At 30.7% G+C, this 22,205-nt stretch overlaps 5 protein-coding genes across 6 annotated transcripts; 1 reads left to right on the top strand and 4 right to left on the bottom strand.

The window, feature by feature from the left end:
* The first annotated feature begins 507 nt into the window (after window positions 1-507).
* LOC111428052 (E3 ubiquitin-protein ligase MARCHF1) lies at window positions 508-2,387 on the top strand. The gene is made up of 4 exons (XM_023063457.2): window positions 508-1,095; window positions 1,156-1,300; window positions 1,541-1,661; window positions 1,715-2,387. The coding sequence occupies exons 1-4, from the start codon at window positions 712-714 to the stop codon at window positions 2,205-2,207; spliced, it is 1,143 nt and encodes a 380-aa protein (XP_022919225.2). The 5' UTR covers window positions 508-711; the 3' UTR covers window positions 2,208-2,387.
* A 3,104-nt stretch (window positions 2,388-5,491) lies between these two features.
* On the bottom strand, window positions 5,492-6,763 carry LOC111427748 (charged multivesicular body protein 1). Of its 2 annotated transcripts, XM_023063015.2 has the most exons (4): window positions 6,627-6,763; window positions 6,494-6,570; window positions 5,954-6,419; window positions 5,492-5,897 (listed from the first exon to the last, which is right to left on the bottom strand). In XM_023063015.2, the coding sequence occupies exons 2-4, from the start codon at window positions 6,513-6,515 to the stop codon at window positions 5,774-5,776; spliced, it is 612 nt and encodes a 203-aa protein (XP_022918783.1). In that variant the 5' UTR covers window positions 6,516-6,570; window positions 6,627-6,763; the 3' UTR covers window positions 5,492-5,773. The 2 variants fall into 2 exon arrangements, with proteins under 2 accessions (XP_022918783.1, XP_022918782.1); XM_023063014.2 differs by having other exon boundaries at window positions 6,494-6,763.
* A 494-nt stretch (window positions 6,764-7,257) lies between these two features.
* LOC111427789 (uncharacterized) lies at window positions 7,258-11,780 on the bottom strand. Its single transcript, XM_023063092.2, has 3 exons — window positions 11,668-11,780; window positions 8,249-8,937; window positions 7,258-7,715 (listed from the first exon to the last, which is right to left on the bottom strand). Exons 1-3 carry the CDS (start codon window positions 11,683-11,685, stop codon window positions 7,553-7,555), a joined length of 870 nt encoding a protein of 289 aa, XP_022918860.2. The 5' UTR covers window positions 11,686-11,780; the 3' UTR covers window positions 7,258-7,552.
* A 1,374-nt stretch (window positions 11,781-13,154) lies between these two features.
* Window positions 13,155-17,310, bottom strand: LOC111427906 (cGMP-dependent protein kinase, isozyme 1-like). Its single transcript, XM_023063265.2, has 3 exons — window positions 15,905-17,310; window positions 15,746-15,839; window positions 13,155-15,691 (listed from the first exon to the last, which is right to left on the bottom strand). Exons 1-3 carry the CDS (start codon window positions 15,966-15,968, stop codon window positions 13,960-13,962), a joined length of 1,890 nt encoding a protein of 629 aa, XP_022919033.2. The 5' UTR covers window positions 15,969-17,310; the 3' UTR covers window positions 13,155-13,959.
* A 214-nt stretch (window positions 17,311-17,524) lies between these two features.
* Window positions 17,525-22,117, bottom strand: LOC111427905 (Tsr1 ribosome assembly factor). Its single transcript, XM_023063263.2, has 6 exons — window positions 21,928-22,117; window positions 21,603-21,876; window positions 21,363-21,549; window positions 20,253-21,308; window positions 18,131-18,391; window positions 17,525-18,080 (listed from the first exon to the last, which is right to left on the bottom strand). Exons 1-6 carry the CDS (start codon window positions 22,037-22,039, stop codon window positions 17,595-17,597), a joined length of 2,376 nt encoding a protein of 791 aa, XP_022919031.2. The 5' UTR covers window positions 22,040-22,117; the 3' UTR covers window positions 17,525-17,594.
* Between the last annotated feature and the right edge of the window lie 88 nt (window positions 22,118-22,205).

Consider the following 22,205-nt stretch of genomic DNA (forward strand, 5'->3'; position numbering starts at 1 on the left):
GCAGCGTCTGGCTTGTGCCATCACTTTAATTCTGAAAAGTGTGTCTGTATATTCATTCGATTCGATCAAAAGGGCACAAAAAATTATTCTTATAACTGGAAAAGGTGGTGAATAGAAGAATGGATGAGTTATGTATAAATATTGGCCGAGGAAAAATAATTAAATCTCCATGTTTATTTATCCTCTTACTTATGTGCGAAGTACATAAAGATAATGATTTAAAAATTGTTAGAGCTAAAAAAGAAGGAAAAAAGGGGTTAATTCAAAAATTTTTAGGTTAATTTTTTAAATTTAAATATATAAAAATAAATAAGTCTTATCACATACAAAAACGATAATAAATCTATTTCTACTTACATTCTGAGATAAAATCAGATAAATATTATAAAACAATAACTTTTAATCTTAAAACTCTTCAAATTGTCATTAACGCCAAATAAATTGAAATAATTTAAATTTCAGAACTACCAACCTTTAGTGATAAAACTAAAACTTGCGTTAAAACTTCCTACGCTACCTTTAGCATTGTTTTGACATTTGTGTTTTTTAGGATTAAATACCTTTAGAAACTAATTGCATAAGTGTATATTTTTAACTGTAGATTGATAATTCACTTACACCAATGTGTGGGCCACGGTTTCGCGACTTTTGCGCCGTGCGAAGTGTGGAATTAGACAGAGATTGGTACACTTAAACGTTTTTTTTCCTCGTATGTACTTAGAACCAACAACAAAAACAAATCAAAATACAGCAATGCCCGAACATTTCATAAATGTTAAACAAAGCGAAATGCAACAACAACAACAACAACCGCCGCCACCACCTGGGTTAATGTACGATCAAGGGAAGATTGTCGATTATACACGTTTTGGGTCCAGTTCGAACATCTCGAACGCTAACAGTGATATTTGTCGGATATGCCATTGCGAGGCCGACAGTGGAAATCCTTTATTATCGCCGTGTTATTGTGCTGGTAGTCTTAAATATGTCCATCAAGCTTGTCTCCAACAGTGGTTAGCTGCTTCCGATACCAGGTCTTGTGAATTGTGTAAATTTAATTTTATTTTACATACGAAAATAAAACCAATTGCAGAAGTAAGTATTAATAAGATTAAATGCGAATTCAGGGTGTGGCTAATTCTTGTTTTATTTTAGTGGAGAAGACTTGAGATGACTGGAGTTGAAAAACGTAGATTACTCTGTGCCATCTTATTTCATTTTGTAGCAGCTGTTTGTGTTATTTGGTCTCTTTTTGTACTTATAGACAGAGCTGCAGAAGAAGTTCAAAAAGGTGTAATAGGTAAAAGTCGCTTAAATAAGTTATTTTATAAAGATTTTTTTATTTATTTGTAATTAAGGTGTATTGTTAAAGCAAAATGAAATTATTTTAAAACTCAAGGTTAAATTTTTTGTTAACTAATCAGTACAAGAATACTTGACGGGTACTTGTTAAATTCTTTAAATATTTTTAATGATAACAAAATTATCATACAAAAAGTAGATATTATTTTAATTCCTAAAATTATATTTTTAATTTTAGCTTGGCCTTTTTGGACGAAATTAGTAGTAGTGGGTGTTGGTTTTACAGGAGGAGCTGTATTTATGTATATACAATGCAGACAGTACTTACAATTATTTTCAAGGTGGAAAGCTCATAATAGGTAAAAAAGAATTTCGTTTATATAAATTAATTTTATTACAATGTTTTTTAAAGAATTATTTTGGTACAAAACGCTCCAGAGAAAGTCATATCTCCGCCATCGCCAAATTTTAACGTTACCATTAATCCAAATCGCGTTGAACCTTCTTCACAAGTTATTGCAAACGTTGAATGCAACGTACCGCCACCGAGAGTTAGCAATCCGGTTGAATCGAGTTACATGTTTGATGGTGGCTCAAAAATGTACGTTCAAACGATTAGTTCAAATTCGAGTTTAAGCAACTCGGATAGTAGCAAGAGGTCCTCTAAAAAATCCGGACTGTTTGTTAAAGACAAAATGGATTCGGTTAGTATAGGTCGAAATTCGTGTGATGCACTCGAATTAAACATACAGGAAATTTTGGCTCTCGACATTGAGTACAGCAAAAGGCACTCGTCCGTGTCGGGTTTAGCTCATTGTTCGAAAGATATCGAAAAAATTAAGAATAAAGGGGTGTTCAAGTCGTTGCCTAATTTAAGTGCCAGCAGTGAAAACTTATTAGTATAAGTAATATCTACATAACAACATGGTCTTCATTAAATATTTCTTATTAAATGTTATATTCATTGTGATTTATTTATTTTATGTTTCTATTTGTATAATTATATGCTTTGTTGTGTTTATTAATGTACTGAGTATTAATTTAGTGATGTTTTAAAATTTATCAATAAATAATTTTGTTATAAATCTATTTAGTTTATCAAAAATTCCCCCACACTAGTGTATTTATACCAAGGACTGTAGAATCAAAGGCCCGTTCGTGACGTCACGCATAAACACTAGAAACTAGGGTTGTAACGAATGTTTGCATTCCCAACTTTGAATGCGAAAGATTTGATGAAATATATAAGTTCACACATGTTCATGCGACTGAGAGACGCCATTGTCCGAACGATCGTGTTTAGTAGTAGAGATTAGAGAGATACCAGAACAGTATTTAGTATTTTGAGTGTTCTCTATTGCTTCTATTCTATACTCGTTTGGAGATTAATTGTATGACAATTTGATCAAATTGTGATAAACATGAGGCCAATGTCGAGTGGTATATGGAACTACTTTAATCCCAGAATAATAACCCACGTAAAATGTACGTATTAATAATCCCCAAACCATTGTTTCATTTAAGAAGTTAGCACCTAGCGCTTTGTCGCGTTAGAAGTGCTTTCCCCCAGTCTTCCTTTACTACGGAAATGTGCCGACAATTTGCTTTGATTTCGCATCTAGCTTTTGTAGGTGCGAGATTAGAGCACTGTACGTAAAATTTACGTGTACTTAGTAATTACGTTTGTACATGAGACGTATATTTGACATGGCGTTAATAATAAGCAGACGGATATAACGGAGCAATTTTGAGAGGTGTTGGTTTGTATGTCCCTGCATATTCTGGTCGCCCTAAGGCTTTGTTTAATATAAAGCGTTTCTCTACAGAACTGAGAAGAACCATTAAATAAAATGATAACCTGAACACCAATATTCTCTGTATTATACAAGGAGTTCAGAACTAAATATTTTATGGCGCTCAACTGATTAAGTGTTGGTTGTTAATCACTATTTTATATTTTGGCGTGATTTTCGTAGATATTTTATCTATTTTAGTGATGTGAGTGACAATAAAGAAGATAAAGTAACCCGCAACAACACAATGGATAACTGTTTTACCAGTATTCTTTGGCCATGAAACTACTAAATAAACTATACAATCTAACAATAGTTGTCACCCTTCGTAAAAGTATAAGTCAGAAATACCGATGGAGTTACTGGAGAGTATGTGCCTCAATAGAAAGACCAGGAGATGGCCTCTTTGTGTTTGCTACAATAGTCTCAACATTGTAGCAGTTGATTCCTATGCTGTATATAACCGTAATGCAATAAAAAAGGACAGAAACCATTATCAAGGCAAGAAATTGTTCTGAAACTTTAAGAACAACTTACTTCACCATGGCAACAAGAAAGGCTACAAAATTGCCCCTCCCTGTCATGGAAATTGAATTTTTACAAGATGAGCCTATTGAGAATCACAGGAAAACCATTAAGGGAAAGAGAAAAGAAATTACTGCAGTTTATGTCCTACAGTGAAGAAGAGAATGACCACAACAATTTGTTATTTATTGTGTGGTGAACATCAAATAAAAATATGTATGAGTTGTAGCCAAGGAAATAAATGATTTATCTTCATTTATTTGCTTGTTCTTGGACGTTTAATAAAAAAGTCTTAACGCTATCGAAAAACGCTTCGGTTAAGACAATTTTGGGATTCGTCTGATAAAAAACCAATAGAACTTGATAAATTGGTTGCAGAGATGATTATTGGTCAAAATTTACCCTTTAATTTTGCGGAAGGTGTGTTTTTTAAACGTTTACAGCAGGCAACGTCACCCAAGTATAAATTAAGACGTCGCCAATTTTGTATGGACCTTGTGTATGATGAATTTGAAAAGCTAACATTCACTCCAGATATTTGGTCTGATCCCAGCGCAGGCGTTTCACTTCTAAGCCTAGCTCATGGAATAACAGAAGATTTAAAAAAGTTGACACGGTAATATAATGTGAACCGATGCACGGCAGTCACACAGGTGATGTTATACTTGATGAAAAGGTTTAATGTTTTATTCACGATAGAGAATCAAACATGATTAGAGCTATAAATCTGTCTCACATTGCTCAATTCACCAACTTCAATTATACATCAAATCAGGTTTATTCGAAAATGCAACCCATTTTAATCATTCTATACTGGAGAAAGAAACTACATAAAATTCAAACCAAAAGACTTGGCCGATACTCCACACTAGCGTATATTCAAGACCGTCCAATGAGGTATGTATTAGTATGTATTACTATTTTTATTAGTTAGGGTATATTTTTGTCAGATTTCTCGAAAATAAAAGATTCTATTGTTTTTTATTTAAGTACTAACAATAGAATATCAGTATTGGTATCTTCTGAAGACTGGGAAATTATGAAAAAATATATAAATATATTGAAACCAGTTGAAGAACTAACTAAAGAATTAAATAATGCCAATTCCAACATTTCATCCATCATCCCTCTAATATACGTAATTAAATCATCACTACAAGAGTAAGAGCAAAGACACGAAATTGCTCAAATCAAGGAAATCGACAGAAAGTTAATTTCAGAAGTAAACTTAAAGTTTGCGCATATAGTAAATAATAACTTATTCTCAGTTGCTACATATATGGATCCTTGTTACAAATATACATTTTTTAATGAAATAGTTCAGGAACAAATCGAAATTATTACTATTTTAGCCAATTACTATGACTTACGTTCATCAGAATTTAGTAATGAGAATGAACCGCCTTTGAAAAAAATTAAAAATTATGATACATCAACTGCCACTTCAAAATCAGATCATTTCCATATTCAGAACGTTTTGAAAAATTTATTGGGCTCAAGTAGTGAGGAAAACGATGAAGAGGAAATGATTATGAATGCTACAAAGTTGAAGTCTCTTTTAGTCGACTATAATAAGCAGAAAAATCTACAGCTTTCAGAAAATCCCTTGTTATGGTGGTACAACAATAGATTAAAGTACAAAGAGCTTATTCCTATAGTTTATCAATTTTTGTTGGCTCCTCCAGCAACTGTAGCTAGTGAATAACTGTTTAGTGATATAGTTTGACTATTAATTTGTTAAGTAGCAAAGTTAGTTACCTACAAAACATTTAATAAAATACTATATGAAGTAAAACTTATCTTTTGTTTTTGAATTTTGTTAAATGTTTCTCTCACTTCTTTTTAATAATCATTTAAATAAAAAAATCATATTGATTTAAAAAGCTTTAATCAAAAAATGTTTACTTATACAGAAAAATACAAGATTTTGTTAATATTACAAAATAATCCATAATATATTTAAAACTTAAAATTAATACATTTTTAAAATCATTAATAACATTTTAACATCTTTTTGATTCCATTATTTACATCTACTACCATAGATTGACACGTTCTATTAAAGCCTCAAGCTGTTTTCTTGGCTTTTTAACATTTTTTGTGTTCCTATTTATAGCCTTACACATAACATTTTGCTGAAACTGATTAAATTACTATTCGGCTTGTCTCAATCGTGCTAATCTTTGTGTTAATTCATCTTGTTCCTGAGACATAGCCGTAGCACTGCTTACACTTGATGCTGGTAAACCTTGAGGTAATTCCAAATTCAATTCCAAACTAAAAAAAAGTATGATTATTATTAAAATTAAACAATTTTTTTTAATTATAATTACCCAGCTTCATCAGCAACTTCTTGCATTAAGCTATCAACTTCATTTTGAGGAATCGTTGTTGTAGTGGTTTGAGACATAGCATTCTCCATAACACCAGATTGAACATCAAGATCTTCAAACTGTTGTTCAAATTTATCCATTAAACTAGATACTTTTTCTAGATTCATACTGTTCATTGCAGCATCCATTGCTTTAACCACACCGGCCATTGAACTGGTGACTTTTCGTGTTGTTAAAGCTGATTGTACTCTACTAGCCACAGCATCAACTCTAGCCGACATTCTTAAGTAATTAATAGATTGATTTTTTTGTCGAATAGCGTTTTCAGCGTGTATTCGCGCGACTTCATGGTTTCCTTTCTGTATAGCCTGTTTTGTTTTCGCTTTCTCTTGCTTCTCCTCTTTGACACATCGTTTTGAGTTTCTTTCCAACTCTTTCACGGCGAATTTTAAATTGAAAAGGTGTTCTAATACAATATTAAGGAATGACTCATCTTTCTTTCTAAATTGTTTCGTACGATTTTACAATAAAAAAGGATACTTTCCATGGCCGAGGCTGACATTTCGTTACCCGTCTTGACCTCTTATCCTTCAATATTATTGAAGGCCCCACTGCAACTAAAGAAAAAGGTCACAATTTTTGTGACAATTTTAATAAAAAAATTTTAACACACTTCTTTACAGTGTTTAACACAAACTGTCAAATTTGACAGAACCAGAACGTCGTCCTTCTAAGTGGTGTGGTTAGAAAACTATAACGTTATTAATGAACTAGTTTTAGAAGATGTTTTGTCGTCACTTTAATCTGAAGCTTTTAATTATTACTCATTTTAATGATAATAACTCAGATAAGGATTATGATTCATTTCATTTTTAATCCTTAAATAAAATTAATTTGTTTTTTGTTTTCGATTATAGATGGCAGCAAAATGATGAATCGCCTTATTTTAAAGAATAATTTAAAAATGGTATTATTTCTTAATATTTTAAAGTCAATAAATTAAAGAAGAATTTTGATTCATCGTTTTCATTATTTTTAAACAGTTTTTAATAAAACTAAATCTTTTTCATTGTAATGTGGTGTTGTTATAGTAGATGGCAGTAGTTACCGGCTGTTAAGTGTCAAATTTTATTATTTATTTATAGTAAGTAATTTTCTTTAATATTATTAATAAATATATAGATGTGTTATTCTTAATAATAAACTCATAGTTATAAATATATTAATTATTAAATTAACATATTTCATAAGTTAATATCGCTTTTATTTTTTAGAAATGTTTTAGGTTAAAAGCAATGAAGATGTTTTTATTATCAAAGTGATTTATTTATTTACATTAAAATAAACAAAGAGAAATTATTAAGATACATTACGTATATAATTATGTAAAAATTAAAAAATATATATATTAATATAATATAAAACCTTATAAAAGTAACAACAACAAAGAACTAACAACAGGGAGGATAATATAAAAGGATTTTCTTAAAAAAGAGTATATAAATACAAATTGGGACTTTGTTAACAATCTCAAAACGTAAATATTTGGCACCTACTTTGTACAAATACAAAAATTTTATTACAAATAAGATTTAATCATTATTTTCTATCCTCTGTTGTATGTTTCTTTGATGTGTATCCTCCTTTAGGGTCTGAAAAATAATCAAACATGTGCAGCTTGCCCTTTTTATCAAGATATCCATATTGGCCTGTCACATATCCGTTTTGGTCGCGCTCTTCTACTCTAAATTGACGATTGTGCCTATAAAAAGTAATATTGGGATGTTTTAAAATTGTTATATAACACCTACATAAAAATTACATAACAAGATGAAAGTAAATTTTACCTGATATTTGAGATATCCAGAAAATGTATATTTATAAAAAGTTGTAATATTTTATGATGATATTGAGACTTAGTGAAAGTTTAATTTCATCAGTTGTGTGAGTTTTACACCTTTCATTTTCAATAGGTGCAGTTATTGATACGTATGTAATTACAGCTCGTGCAAACCTGTTAGTATAAGCAATTGACTGTGAGATTGATGATTAAAGAAAAATATAAAAAATTGTGTGTTGGTTTTAAATCAACCAACCGCAACTAATTTAATTTCAATTACTTCCTATTAGCAAAAAAACAATTTAAATACCTCCTTTTACATTCCAATGAAATTCCAATTCTTCACATTTTCTGAGTGAAATTCTTAGTCATCACCTCACACCAATTTCTTTTTGTTAATACGTAATTTAATTAATAAATGATAATGGTTGTTAACAAAGAACATAAATGATTACCCTTTTCCTGTATCATAACCAAACTTGTAACTGTTTGGACCTTTGTGACCGTGCATATGAAATTGTACCCTTTCACCGGGAAATCGAACCCCCAATGAATGTGTAAATGACGTCGTTATATCTTCGACGTCATCAAAATGATCACTAGCCTCCGCAATCGGTTCTTGCGGAGATTCGTTTTTATCATTTTTTTCATCGTTTATGTCAACTACCTTTTCCTCCTCGATTTGTTTCTTATTCTCCGCTTTTGAGAATCTCTCGAACGTTTTTCTTCTTTGTTCCAAGTCATCGAAATTATTCGTTCTGGATAATTCTGGTCCTTTTGGATTTGAAAGTTTTAGTTTTTCGTGAACGTCTTTGTTGTATTTTTTCGGATGACTATTAGTTGGTTGTTCGACATCTAAATCAGATGGATAATAATAGGTTTCTTCGTTGTTTGGGTTCCATAATTCTGGGTTTGGAGGTTGTAATTCTTGGGAAGGTGTAGGATATTCATAAAACACAACAGGAACGTTATTGTAATTATTTGGAGGTTGCAAATTTGAAGAAATTTCCGGGTTATAAAACGGTACAGGATCTTGTAACTTTGGAAGCTGTAATGTGTAATAAATTGGGATTGGTTGTGGGCGATCTCGGTTTTGTTGTTGATTTTGAGCGGTTGCTGTTGAGAGAACTGCAACTAAAGTTAACTGAAATAAAAAAAATTAACATAAATTATGAAGTACTCGGTATAATTTAAATTTAATTAAGAGTCTGTACAATTTATTATACACTACAATTACCATATTAAATCGAGATTATTTATGACCAGCTGAAGATAATCGCGATTAAATGCAAGATTAAATCGAGAAAAAATAAAGAAAAGATCGAACTTCCTCAAGTTAACCTGAATATTACGTAATTTCCGGAAGGAAGTGAGAAATGCGGTGAAAGTCACAAAGAGTTTTGAGCCGGATTCGGCAAGTTCAGTGCTAAAAGGAAATGTTGTACGCTCGCTTATTTTTCAAACCAGTGAAAGTGAATGGATTCGTTAATCTCAAGTTTTTAACGTTAATCTTGAACTATTATGACACAACCGAGTTGGCATTTTATCAAATTACGAGTTAAAGAACATAAAAGCGAATAATGTTACTTATATTAGCAACATTTTTTATTTTATAAATTATTTATTAGGGATAAGTAGACATGATTGCACCTGTTGGTTTGTCATTGTCCTCTGGACAATGATCGTAAATGTAATTTGCAATTTTTTTAGTCGTCTCGTGACCTTAGGACGTCTTTGTGTTATAATCTACGTTTTGTTCGTTTACAAATTATCCTAACGCGCAGATTCTAAACAAATTGCATTGATTATTATTGAAAAACGTGGCAAGTACGAAAGGTGATTATTAAAGATTTACGTGTTTTCTAAAATAATTGTTCAAACTACGTTTAAAATCTCTGTTAATTTTTTTAAATTATACTTTATAATTTATGTATTTTTGGTTCAATATAAACTGTTTTTATACATAATGTTTTCTCTGTTGGTTTTGATTTTTGAGTTGTGATATCAAATATAGAAATCGCTTATTTTGTCATTGTATTGGTTTATGTATTAGTATATTTGGACTATTATGAACAATTTTTATGGATAATGTGTCTTCCATCAGTTTTAATATTTCAGTTATCATCGATATTATAGATCAAAATCACCTATTTTGTAGTTTTGAAGATTTTTCCTTTATATATTATGGAAAATAGGCATACCAAGGTTTGAAATGGTAATGGATTATGTATTTCCGATTTATTATGAACAACTTTTATGTGCAGCTTTATCTTCATCAGTTGTAGTTTTTAAATTATGAATGATGTTAAATACAAAAATCGTCCATTTCGTAGTTTTTGCAAATGTTGAGGTATACTTGTTTAGGTATGTATTGGTTTATGTATTGGATTTTGTATATTTCGGCTATTATAAACAATTTTTATGGATAACGTGTCTTCCATCTGCTTTAACATTTGAGTTATCAACGATATTAATGATCAAAATCACCTATGTCGTAGTTTTGAAGATTTTTCCTTTATATTTGGAAAATAGGCATACCAAAGTTTGAAATAGTAATGGATTATGTATTTTTGATTTATTATGAACAACTTTTATATGCAACCTTATCTCCATCAGTTGTAATTTTTAAATTATGATTGATGTTAAATACAAAAATCGTCAATTTTGTTATTTTTGCAATTCTTGAATCACACTTAAAGAATGGCTATACTTATACATGTATTGGTTATAGATTTTGCATATTTGCTGTGTTATGAACAATTTTTATGTATAACGTGTTTTCCATCGGTTTTAAATTTAGAGTTAGAACCGTTATTAATAATAGCCTATTTTGGCATATTAAGGTTTTTTACTGATATTTGGGAAATGATATTTATGATCTTTTATGAACAACTTTTATGTACAACCTTGATTCCATTACTTGTAATTTTTAAGTTGCATAAATGCAAAAAACATCCATTTTGAGGTTTAGGTAATTTTTGCTTTGTACCTGAAATATGGCTACACCTACGTTAGAATTTTCTCCATCGATTTTGAAGTAATGCTTTCAAATAAGGAATGATGTTAAACATAAAAATCGTGCATTTGGGAAATTTTTCCTTTATACCCAAAAACTATCACAGCTGGGTTCTAAGTACAAATGAATTAAGTAACTTCGAAGCTTTATGAATCATTTTTATGTATAATTTTTGCTTCCATCTGATTTAATTTTTGCCTTGCAATTAAATCAATGTTAGAAGCAAAGATTTATTTTGCAGATTTTTCATTTTAACATGGAAAATGTGCATATCAGGCATATGTGGGTTTGAAATGTTAATGGATTATGTATTTTTACTTTATTATGAACAATTTTTATGCATAACATTTTCTCAACATTTCTTAAAATTTTCTTCAAAGCTTTATAATTAATGTTAACCACAAAAATCAGATATCTTCGCAATTTTTGCATTATACTTAGAAAATGGTTACAACTAGTTTTGAATTGATTATGGAATTAACCTCCTTTATGTATAATCTGTATTAATTTTTGAGATATGATAAATATTAAAAAAATTTTATCATTTTTGTCAATTTGGCTATCTTAGCTTTGTTTATGTAAAATTAATTAAATCAATAAAATCTTGATGCAAAACATTAACATCTAAAAACAACTCTTTAGATACTTTTTACAAAAACACACCCATTTACAATGATCATTATCCTTGTATTTGATGGTAAAAACATAATTCCCATTAGAAAGAACCAAGGATAAGCCTCAATACTAATACAATAAATTACTATTCGACGTTTACTTGTAGTAATCAAGAAAATGTTTACAACCATACATTAAATAACTTTTATGATACAAGAAAAAAAAGTTACTAATTCAACTTACATATCCAATTGCTGTCATCTTAAACAAAAATCTTCAGCAAAACCACTTTATTCAAACTTCTCTTTTCGAGATAAACTTGCAAGTGTACCGGTGGCAGGTGTGTAACACAATCTTATATACTCGGATTCATTTCTCCCGCGGTTAAAATACGTCATCTCAAGTTCAATAGACAACAGTTACCACCACTACTGGTATAATAACGATTTACCATAGTAGTGCGGCAATTGATTTATTCGAGATTTAATTGAGTGTATTTGATCTGAAGATTATTTGAGAAATTGTTACGTAATCGCGAAACACGTAAGAAAAGTGATTACATTAACTTTTTTTATTAAAGACAATAACAATATCGTAAATAAATGAAAAGCGTGGGATTAATGGCGATAATATGACTTGATTTCCTTTGATTTTCTTTGACAATGAAAAATGAAAGGATTCATCCAGTTTTGAAATTGTTATTGAAAGGATGATATGTTTCGAATTGGATAAAAGAACCGATTGTTACTCGGCTTTCTAAAAAGTGTAGAAACACTTTCTTTTTTTTTTACTCTTATTTTGGAAAATGTTAATGACAAATTTATTATTTTACATAACGATTTTATTTTTAAAAGTAATTTCTTACGACTTAAAGGTCAAAAGATGTTTTCGTACAACATATTTTTTTTTTAGTGCGGGTAAATTGAAAAATAATTATGGCATTCCTACTAACTATAAATTTATCCTTGAGGAATAAATCTTAAATTAATAATCGTTGATTGATTCCTGTTTACATATCTATAAGATTCTGTGCGCGTTTCTTGAATAAACGACGTTGTGATGAGTGGCAAAGCAAATTTGGTAGCCTGAACCTTGAAATTGTCGTTCATTGTTCACTTATAATTAAAGTTAAAAGTTTAAATACGCAATTGTATTTTATAAGTGGGATTTTAATCATTACATTCTATATCTAGACATAAAAAGGAAATTATTTAAAAATAAAGAGTTTTTTTGTTATCCAAACGCCAGCAAAATCCAAGATAATTTTTTAATCCCTTCACAGCTAAATGAAATTAAAAAAAATTGTAAATATATAAATTACAATGAAAGTGACGTCTTTCAATAGAATGAGATAACCTTTTTATGACTTTAAATTCTCTAGATTAGATCTTAATGATAATATTCTTATGATTTAAAAAAAACTTAGAATTTGGGTAATTAATAAAAATAAAGTACCACTTGAATATTAAAGAAAAACAAATCTTTTTGCGTATTATATAAACGTGTTTATGAAATAACTTGTATGGCTTTTCCTTTATAGAATAGAACCTTGTTTGTTGCGCTTATTTTGATCATAACGGGCTGCCGTAGTATTCACAAGAACATGTCAAACGCACCTGTGTAAGTGTGTGGGTTTGATGCAAGGTTATACCAATTTTACAGGTGAAAAGACTTCTTATGCAATCAGCTACATAATTGTATTAATTTTGCTATTAAATGAAACAAAAAAATAAAATTTCCTGATTTTAATTTATTTATAAAAAAAAACGATACAGTAAAACTTCGATATATAGCCAAAACTTCGTTATATGAAAAATTTGCACTTTAAAGTGTTTGAATGAATAATTAGAACTAACAGTAGACCTAGAAAATATATACAAGGTAGTTAATATACAACAATCTAGCGCTGAATAACAATTAACGCTAGAAGACGCACGGCTAAACCCGAAACTTTTTAGTTCTAGGTATAGTGTTAGTTCTAGTATTAGTTCTAGTTCTACACTAGCACTGTTACTAGAACTAGCACTATACCTAGAACTAGAATCATTCGGGTTTAGCCGTCTTGAGAGACGTTCGGCTAAACCTGAACGTTTCTAGCTAGGTCTACTGTTTGTTCTAGTGACAATACTAGTGTTAGATCTAGTTGTTGATCTGCGCCAGGTTGTTGCAAATTTGTATTGTACAAAAACTAGAAGTAACACTAGAGCTAGAACTAGAAATATTTGGCTCGGCTAAACCCGAAACTTTCTAGTTCTAGATCTAGAAGCCGTCTTGAGAGACGTGCGGCTAAACCCGAATGTTTCTAGTTCTAGGTATAGTGTTAGTTCTAATTCCGCACTAGCACTGTTACTCCTACTAAAACTCTATCTAGAACTAGAATCATTCGGGTTTAGCCGTCTTGAGAGACATTTGGCTAAACCCGATTGTTTCTAGTTCTATTTTTAGTGTTAGTTTTCCTTTTAATAACAATATCATGACTTAAAAATGTTTTGTTCATTATATCGAGTTTTTACTATAATAACAAACTTTTAAATATTAAAAGTTTTCGGCCCAATCACCATTTTCATCCGGAGGAACATAACTATCTTTACAAACATCAAAGTTTCTTACATCTAAGCTATGAGTTAATTGCGGTACAAATGGCGCTCTCATCTTCTCACTATGTAAATTAATCCAACTAAATCCGGCGAAAAATCGTTGCGTTTTAATTTCATCTGGTGAAGATAATCTTTCGATGGGTTTCTGGGCGCATAAATTTTTGATAACATCGACGCTTTCAATGGAAAAGTATTTTGGGAAATCAATCGATTTAATGCCTTTTAAAATCGCCTCGTAAGTTTTTAAATGGGTCGAATCGTTCGTTTCAAACGGAGTTTTTCCGGATAATAATTCGAAAATTAAAACTCCGAGTGCCCAGAAATCAATTGATTTGTCGTGGCCTGTGTTTAAAATGATTTCCGGCGCTAAATATTCCGGCGTTCCGGCGAAAGTGAATGTTTTAGACATGGTTAATTTCTTGCTAAAACCAAAGTCGGTTAATTTTACGTAACCTTTTGTATCGATGAGTAAATTTTCAGGTTTTAAATCTCTATAAATGCAATTTCTTTTATGTAAATAATCGAAAGCTTCGATAACGCATGCTGTGTAAAATTTTACTGAACTTTCCGGAAATTGTTTATTTTTTTGTTTTTGAAGTAGCGTATACAAATCACCTCCCATACAAGGTTCCAATAAAAAGTAAAGATATTTTTTGTCTTTAAATGTTTTTAACATTCGCACAATAAAATTATTTTTAAGACTAAGTTGTATGTTTTTTTCGTTAAAAACATTTTCGAATTGTTGAAATTCAACAACATCGGCTTTATTAATATATTTTAAAGCAAAAAATTCTTTTTTATTGTTTTTGTTAAAAACGATATCGACTTTTCCAAATCCACCTTTTCCAATTGTTTCAACTTTCTCGAAATCATTCAGCGTTAAATTTCGAACTTTTTCTTCGATGGGTAAATTTTCTAATGTTAAAGAAGATGAATTTTGATTCCCACCTGAATTATTTGCAAAATATTTTTGGAAAATTGCTTTTGTTAGAGTGTAAAATTCAGCTCCGTTATCTTTAGCTGTTATGGTATTCGAAATAATTTCTTTTTGTATTAAACTTTTTTCGCCGAAAAAATCGCCGCGGTGATAATCACGAATTTTTCCAAGTTTATTTTTCGTTGAAACTGCCCAACCATGATTTAACATGTAAAACTTTTTTATTTCATTTTCTTCGTCTACGATAACCGTATCGGGGAGAATACTTTCTTTCTCAAAAAGTGTCATCAATTTTATTAAGTTCTCAATTGAAAGGTTGTTAAATTCGGGCACTTTTTGTAAATATGTTAACATCTCGTTTTCTTGGCCGGAAGAATGATGGACTAAAATTGTTTGGAACGTAAATCGATCGATAACCCAAACGGAAGATTTCCCAACGCTTCTTATAGTAAATGGTCGCTTTGATTTATAAAACATTGCTAATTCTCCGATTACTCTCTGATCGCTAAATATGCCGATCTTTTTTCCATTTTGAATCACGTTGTAGATTCCTTTTGAAGAAATAAACATTTCGTTGCCTTCGGCGCGCTCAAAAAATAAATTTTCTTGGTCGTTTAATTCTTTTGAATGCATTGAATCGATTATTGTGTCTAAAACTTGCGGGTGGTGAGCAAATAAAACCGTTTTTAGGAGGTTATTATTAGAAAAAGCACTTTTTATGTTTTTGATTTCCCTAAAAAAATTTATTAAATTATTAACTAAAATTAGTTATGGCAAAAAGACTTACTCTTCAGTTTTTTCATGTTTTTGAATATTATCAAAATCACTTAAATTAACCATTTTTGTTCCAGTATAAATCCCTTCACGTCTCCCATTTGTTTCTATAATTTAAATTTATACAATATAAGCCTCGATATAATTACAAAATTAAATTAAAATTTTTTACCATCATTTCGATTATTTTCCCCGGTTTCATTTAAATTATAACTTGGACTTTTAAAGCACGGCATTTTATCTGAGCAAATTGCACAATGAAACTATGTTTAATTTGCACTTTGCAAAACAGAAAAAGGTTAAGAAAATATTTGTTATCAGGTATCTGATAATAGTAATCTTCACGATATTCCTCTTCGAATCTAAATAATACTACCGTAATCTCAAAAAAAGTCAGATACATTTTAAATTTAACGTAGGTTTTATGATAGTTTAAATTAGCCTGATATATAGGGGGTCTCAAAAAAATGTTGTTTAAACATTAACATTTTAAATAAATTTCAAAAGTAAATCGGAAAGACAAAAAGGGGTTTGGACAGAGAGCAAGGAGGTTGGAAAAAGACCAAAAAAGGAGAAAGAGACTGGATAGAAATTGGAAAAAGAAGAATAAGACTGTGCAGAAAGACTGGGAGAAAGAACTAGAAGAAATTGGAAGAAGTAAACTGAACAAAGTCTGGAAAGAGAAAATAAAATAGACATTGGAAATATAGAAAGGAGATTTGGCAGATAAGATGGACACTGAAAGGAGACCAGAAATGGAAGAAACAGACTGGAAGAATTAGAAATGAAGCAAACTAGAAGAAATTACTAGTCATTTTTCTAGACATTGAAAAAATAGGAAGAAAACTGGACAGAAAGGATGGAGACTGGAACATTTTCGTTAAAGTACGCCTGACACCTAGTGTCATTCTAGACTTTTTCATCAAATCTAGAGTTGGGGCAGTGTAATTCCAGACTTGTTCTTCTTATTGAGACTTTTCTAACTGTGATGCCAGGCAGGTTTTTGAACTTTAAATTTTTTGTAGTATAATTCCAGAAAGTTTCTTGCAATTTAGAGTTAGGCCAGTGTATCTTCAGACATTTTCCTGCAGTTTAAACCTTTACCAGTGTAATTCCAGACTTTTTCTTCAAATCTAGAGTTTGGCCACTGTAATTCCGTACTAATTCTTGAAGTTTAGAGTTTTGCCAGTATGTTTCCAGATATTTTCTTGCAATTTAGAACTTGATCAGTATCATACCACGCTTATTCTTGTAATTTAGACTTTTATCAGTGTGATGCCAGACAGGTTCCTGAGCTTTAGCAGTATAATTCCAGCTAGTTTCTTGCAATTCAGACATTTTTTTGTACTTTAAAGCTTTGCCAATGTAATTCGAAACGTTTTCTTTAAATCTAGAGTTTGGCCAGTGTAATTCCATACTAATTCTTGCCGTTTAGAGTTGTTCCTTTCAAATCATGTAAATGAATCTGTACAAATGTGATGATCTAAGACTAATACTAAAATTGCTAAAATATTAGTTAAAAATATAATATATAACATAACAGAAAAAAAATGTCTCTAAAATAATACAACTAAATAAGCGACATAATTCTGAACACCTGTATTTTAAAATTTTTATTAGATATAAAAAACGATTGACCTTCAATTCAAAACATTAGCTTTTAATCTTTTTATTGTATTATTAAATGTAAAATTTTTATTAATCTGTTTTAAAAAAAACATTCAACTTTCCAAACGAAATTAGTTTTAGGTTATTTAAACAGGAAAATTACAAATTTAAATCAAACAAACCATACAAATTTATTCTTTATAATTAAATTAAATCAAATATAATTTCCATATAATTTTATTTTTACAAAAAAATTACATAATTTCCGTCATTTCAACGTTATTTTCATCCTTTTCTTTCATCCAACGTTGACTACAATCCTGATATTTCCATTTTGGAAAAACTCTCTTATACAACGTCATCAAAACGGTATCTTGAGATTTCAATTGGTGTTTAAAAACGCATTTCATATGTCCGTGCGTTCCCAAAGGTTCCTTAATATGCCCTTCCCGTCCGTATTTCGTATGCAATTTGCAAGGTTTAAAATAAGTTATATCTTCCCGATTAAAAAACATAAATCTAACAACAGCGGAGCGTTTATGAATTTTAAATGGGTAACCAGATAAAACAATTCGTTTTAAAATAATTCGATCCGGATTGCAAGATAAAACACTTCCGGTGGCTATTAACGTTAAATTTCCATCGGTTTCTTTGTAACAAAGAACTGGTGATGGTGGAAATTGGATAGGGGCAAAAAATGTTGCAACCGCTGTTGAGTTAGGATGAAAAAATCTTTCAAACTGCAAAAAAATGTTTTAATATTAATAAAATAAAATAAATAAATAATTACTTTGTGTTTATTTCCATTTGTGTGTTGACTAAAAATGGGTTGCACCATAAACCTTCTATAACCACATTGAAAAATGAATCGTTCCTTTGATTTTATCGGTTCATCATATAATCCGGTTCTTTTTAAAACAACGTTTACAACGGACATATTTGTTTCATGGGGGAGTAAGCCAAAAAGAATTATGGGGGATTCAAGATCTTCTAAGGATTGCCATAAATCCCATGGGACATTTTTTACGTGAATTGTTACAAATTTTTGAATCTAAAAGATTACAAATTGTTAACAACATATTTTTTTGGAGTTATAGTAAAACCTCGATATCACGGACCTCGTTCCTAGATAAACTTGGGGTATTCCACGAGTTATCTATACCAGTGTTCCGTAAACTTTTTATGTTCAAGGTACATCTTTGAGTATACTTATATTGGCTGCTCTCATGTCGTCGATCGTCCTCAAGCGTTCTCTTTTTTTATTTAATCGTAGTGAGAGCATAAGTACATAGTTCGTATCCGACGATAATTAATTAACACACATTGTCATCATTGCGAATATGCAACTAATATCACAGTATTGGTATTGCAATACGCAAATCACAAGTATGGTTGCATACTTGCAAAGATGACGTCAGGTACGATAATTAATTAACACACTGTAGGTCGTGGCGAACGGTAAGAGAATTGCAATAGCACGCTTTGAAAGCAGTGGATACTAATATTTTATATGTAGCCAAAAATATGCTAGTTCCATTTCGGAAAATTTTAGTTTTAATGTTTGATTTGTCTTTAGCTCCATGAGTTTTTCCTGGGTAATGCTATCTGTGAATCGATTTCGTACCCACTGCATAGGTTGCAGGTCATACTTAAGAAAATAACAGTTCATGTTTTTCTGCTAACTTCAAGTGTTTCACTATCAAAGTGTGTCACTTTTCCGCGACATAGCCATCGTACTTCTGTATGAAACAGAAGTGACTGATAATCTGCTCCCATTTCCTGACACATTGCTTTCAACAGACGAGAGTTCAGAGGTGGCGACTTTATCTAATTGACAATTTTGACAACTTCTTGTAAGACAGATAACAATTCATTAGGCAGAGATTTCATGAGTGCTTCCCTGTGTAAAAAGCAATGTAAATTTTTAATATTAGGATTTTTTCAGAAGCCCTGTTTACAAATCCCTTAATTTTTCCTGTCATAGCTGCTGCCCCGTCTATGCAAATGCTTATACAATTGTGGGATTCCAAATTATGCTCACTGAACTACTGGTCTGTTACCTCTTCCTACCAGAACCGGGTAGTGGCAGACAAAAAGTGTACCACACATTTGAGATGAGATGCGCGTGACCACTAATATCAGTAGATTCGCGACTTGTAGCGCAAAAACTCCACTAAGTCTTAATTTTTCAATTAAGGTTGATTCAATGTCGCAAGAAATATCATTAATGCGACGTGAGATCGTATCTGCTGATGCAGGTATCATTTTCGATTGCCTTAGCGGCAGTAAGGCAGTCCCACTCCTATCGCAACGAAGCTTCTTGCTCGTATAACTCTCAGTTATGTATAGGTGTATTAATATCATAACTTTCTAACAAAACTTGACATTTTTCCGCGGCACACACTTTGCAGAACACTGGTCTATACAATATGCATAGTTTTAGTTATGATTCAGTGCTAAATTATTGTATACTTTTATTGAATTAAAAGTGGAACTAACACTAGATCTAGGAACATTCGGGTTTAGCAGTCTTAAGAGACCCAAAGCTAATCTGGAATGTTTCTAACTAGTGTTTATAGTTAACACTAAGACGCACAGCTAAACCCGACTATTTCTAGTTCTAGTATTAGTTATAGTTTTACACTGGCACAGTTACTGGAACTAACACTATACCTAGAATCATTCAGGTTTAGCAGTCTTGAGAGACATACAGCCGAATGTTTCTAGTTCTAGCTTTAGTGCTTGTTCTTAAATTTGTGTGGATTAAAATTATTCATTCAAACAGTTTAAAATGCAAATTAAAATTTTTTCATATAACAGTCTTTTAGTTATAACAAACACTCCCTTCCCCATATTAATCTGTCATATCAAGGTTTTACTATATAACAAAATTCTTTTAAATTGTAACTTACATCTTTAATTTCCCTATCTTTAACATTACTTAAAATCGTTTTCTTCGCTTGATCAAAATTTTTAAATTTAAAAATTTTGCTATAATCCTCAGGAAGATTTTCATGTGGATCCCAAGGTGAGGTTCTAAAACTTTCTAAACCTCTATATCGTTCGAAACGTTTTCTTGCTGCAATATCCATTGGGGTATCAACTTCATCAGGAAACATTAAATCGGATTTGGCAGCTTTTAATTTTTCATAATCAGCCTTTTCAGCTTTTAGATCAAACTGTTCGTCGTATTCTTTATCGTTTAGAGGTATCTCAGAAACAGTCATGGTATCAAAATTATCTTCTTCAGCGTCGGAATATTCAGAAATTTCTTCGGACATTGCATCCATGTAGTTAGAATCGTTTTGATCATCTTCACTTAAATCATCATCATCTGATTTTAATTCGGCTTCTTCATCTGGAATCCAAGCGGCTTGATAATTTGACCAACCTTTTGGGACTTTTTTAATCATTCTTTTCTGATTAAGTTCTTTTTCTTCATGTAATATCTCATCAATTTCATGGATTGTTTCCATCATTTGTTCTGATTCAGTTTCTGGTCGGTCTTGGTTAATTTCTTGGATTTGTAATTGTTGTGAATCCGCTTTTTGTAAGATCAATGTGTTTGTTGATGATGATTTAGTATCAAAAGGATTTGGAGGGGCATCAATTTGCGTTATTTGATAATGACCTAATCCTGGAATGTAAACTAGATCATTCGCAGAAAGAGGAGTCCCTCGCAAAAACCCAGATACTTTTAAAGTCCCTTTGCCATCTTGTTCATCAATAAAATTATAATTTTCAACTAATAAGTGAGGTCTTCTATCTCGATAAGTAACACCTTTTTGCTTTTGACTCCCAATTTTTCTTAAAACATTCAAGGCATCACTATTTTTATCTAATGTTACAACTTTTTCATTTGGAAACCATTTATTAATTTCGTTTTGAATCGTTATTTTTCGATCATTTCGTTTTTTTTGCGGAATTGTTTCTAAATCTGTGACAATAATTACCGGTGTTGGAAGACCCTAAACAAATAAAGCATTAAGTTTATTAATTAATCAATATTATTAAAAATAAACCTGTCCAAAACTTGATAATAACAATCTCGAGCCATATTTATCAATTACCTCCGAACTAAATTCAATGCCAGCAGCTGCAGAAACTACAAAAACCACCGTATTAGATACTTTAAGGGCATCCAAAACGCCAAATTCGTTATCTGGGTTTGGTAAAATAAAAGTAAATTTTTGTTTGAAACGTGGAATCCTAAAAAAATAAAATTGTTATAAAAAGAACAAATTAAAAAGTGATTTTGTTACGTGAGATGGGTTGTTTTTAATTTAGTTTCTAATATAATATTTTCAGGATCACTTTCTTTTAATTTACTTAAAACAGGAATAGGATCATAATCTCTATTTAACGAAAGTATGCAGACTAAATGTGGACATGAATTTCCATCAAGATTTCCCAATCGTTTATTAATCAAAACTTCCTCTCGTTTATTTTTACGAATTTGCGTTGCTTGTAGTCTTCTTTGTTCCCTATTTAATTCATTTTTCTTTTTCTTCGTAAGATTTTTAACAGATGTTCGTCCTTATTAAATAAATTGTATTAATGTAAAATTTTTAAAACAGTCAGTTTTACCTTTATTTGCGAGATCAATTGCCCCTTTTGATCGATGAGCCCCATGCTTATGAGGTTTATTGATTTGCTTAAAGGCGCCAGGCCTATGTACTTGCACTTTTTCGTTACTCATTTAAAGAAATTCGAAAATTATACATTGAAAATACCGCACGTGGATCAATCTTAACTTGCCTATTAAAAGTGAGGTTATGTTTTAGTAATAAATATTTGAAAGTAAAAGTCCCTAAATTTTATTTACTTTTATATGCGATAAACGAGAGAGTACTTTAAATTTAATT

The sequence above is a fragment of the Onthophagus taurus genome, chromosome 6 (genome assembly GCF_036711975.1).
Source record: "Onthophagus taurus isolate NC chromosome 6, IU_Otau_3.0, whole genome shotgun sequence".
In the NCBI taxonomy this organism is placed as follows: domain Eukaryota; kingdom Metazoa; phylum Arthropoda; class Insecta; order Coleoptera; family Scarabaeidae; genus Onthophagus; species Onthophagus taurus.